The 926-nt window shown below is 41.0% G+C and overlaps 1 protein-coding gene across 1 annotated transcript in view; it reads right to left on the bottom strand.

The window, feature by feature from the left end:
- Positions 1–666, bottom strand: part of LOC103581833 (probable gluconokinase) — a gene marked incomplete at its 5' end in the record, with an annotated part of 4,191 nt that extends 3,525 nt beyond the window's left edge. The window contains one exon of the mRNA XM_008563575.1: positions 623–666. Coding sequence (XP_008561797.1) covers positions 623–666 — 44 coding nt within the window. The remainder of the gene's footprint in view (positions 1–622) is intronic.
- Positions 667–926: the final 260 nt, after the last annotated feature.

Here is a 926-nt window from a genome sequence, read left to right as displayed (position 1 = left end):
TGAAATAATATTGTTCTCTAAGGGTTAAATTTAAAAATCAACAGTTAATGGAAAGGAGCAGAGACGTATAAGGGCATGTGAAGAAGTAAGAATGACCCAGGCCAGCAAGACATACGTTATCCAACTAAATATCTTCAGACATAAAGGAAGCACGTAGGTAGGCATGGACCCCAGAGCAGAGCACTGCAGACTGCGATAGTGGAGCACTGGCCAGAGGACATGGAGTCTTGGCCACTGGCTTTTGGACATCACATTCTCATTAGCAAAATTCCTCCTACTAAAGGGACGAATGGTCTCACACTATTAGAAACTTTGGCCCCAACTCTTCCATGTTCAACAAGAAGCCTTCTATTGTATGTTGGTTTCTGAAAATGTGTATTAGATTAATGCAAGTGTTTTGCACCATGTGACATTTATATTTCTCTTGGAATTAATCAACTGGCATTTTAGTTTATACAGGAACCATGCAAACCCGATAAGTGGTGTCCTCACATGAGAGATGAACCCACGTTTATTGTGTTGACAATATCAAGGAGGCTGAGCATGAGNTTTTTTTCCCCCTGTACATTCTGATGGGTTTTCTTTACTCACCGGCCTATGCCAAGACCCAGTAGTCTCTTACCTTAATAAAATGTCATGCAAGTTGCAGAGCCATGGAATCCTGTCCTGAAAGTATAGCAGACACAAAGTGACTTTTCCTGGTACTGTCTATATAGAAACATTGTTATGTTCACAAATGTTAAAGTCCAGAGAGATCTTAATAGTTTGAGAAGTAGGCCATGCACAAGGCTCGGGGGCCACATCACTGGGGAGTCAGCCGCAGAAACATTTTCTTGGCTCAGGTGTCAGTAGCACTTTTCATTATTGTAAAAATTACTCTAAAATACCAACATGTATCTCCCCTCATCTTAATCTCCACATTCAAT

Source organism: Galeopterus variegatus, unplaced genomic scaffold, assembly GCF_000696425.1.
Source record: "Galeopterus variegatus unplaced genomic scaffold, G_variegatus-3.0.2 Scaffold14059, whole genome shotgun sequence".
Taxonomy (NCBI): Eukaryota; Metazoa; Chordata; class Mammalia; order Dermoptera; family Cynocephalidae; genus Galeopterus; species Galeopterus variegatus.
The sequence above is the reverse complement of the archived record's forward strand: the minus strand, read 5'-3'. Positions and strand labels throughout refer to the sequence as shown.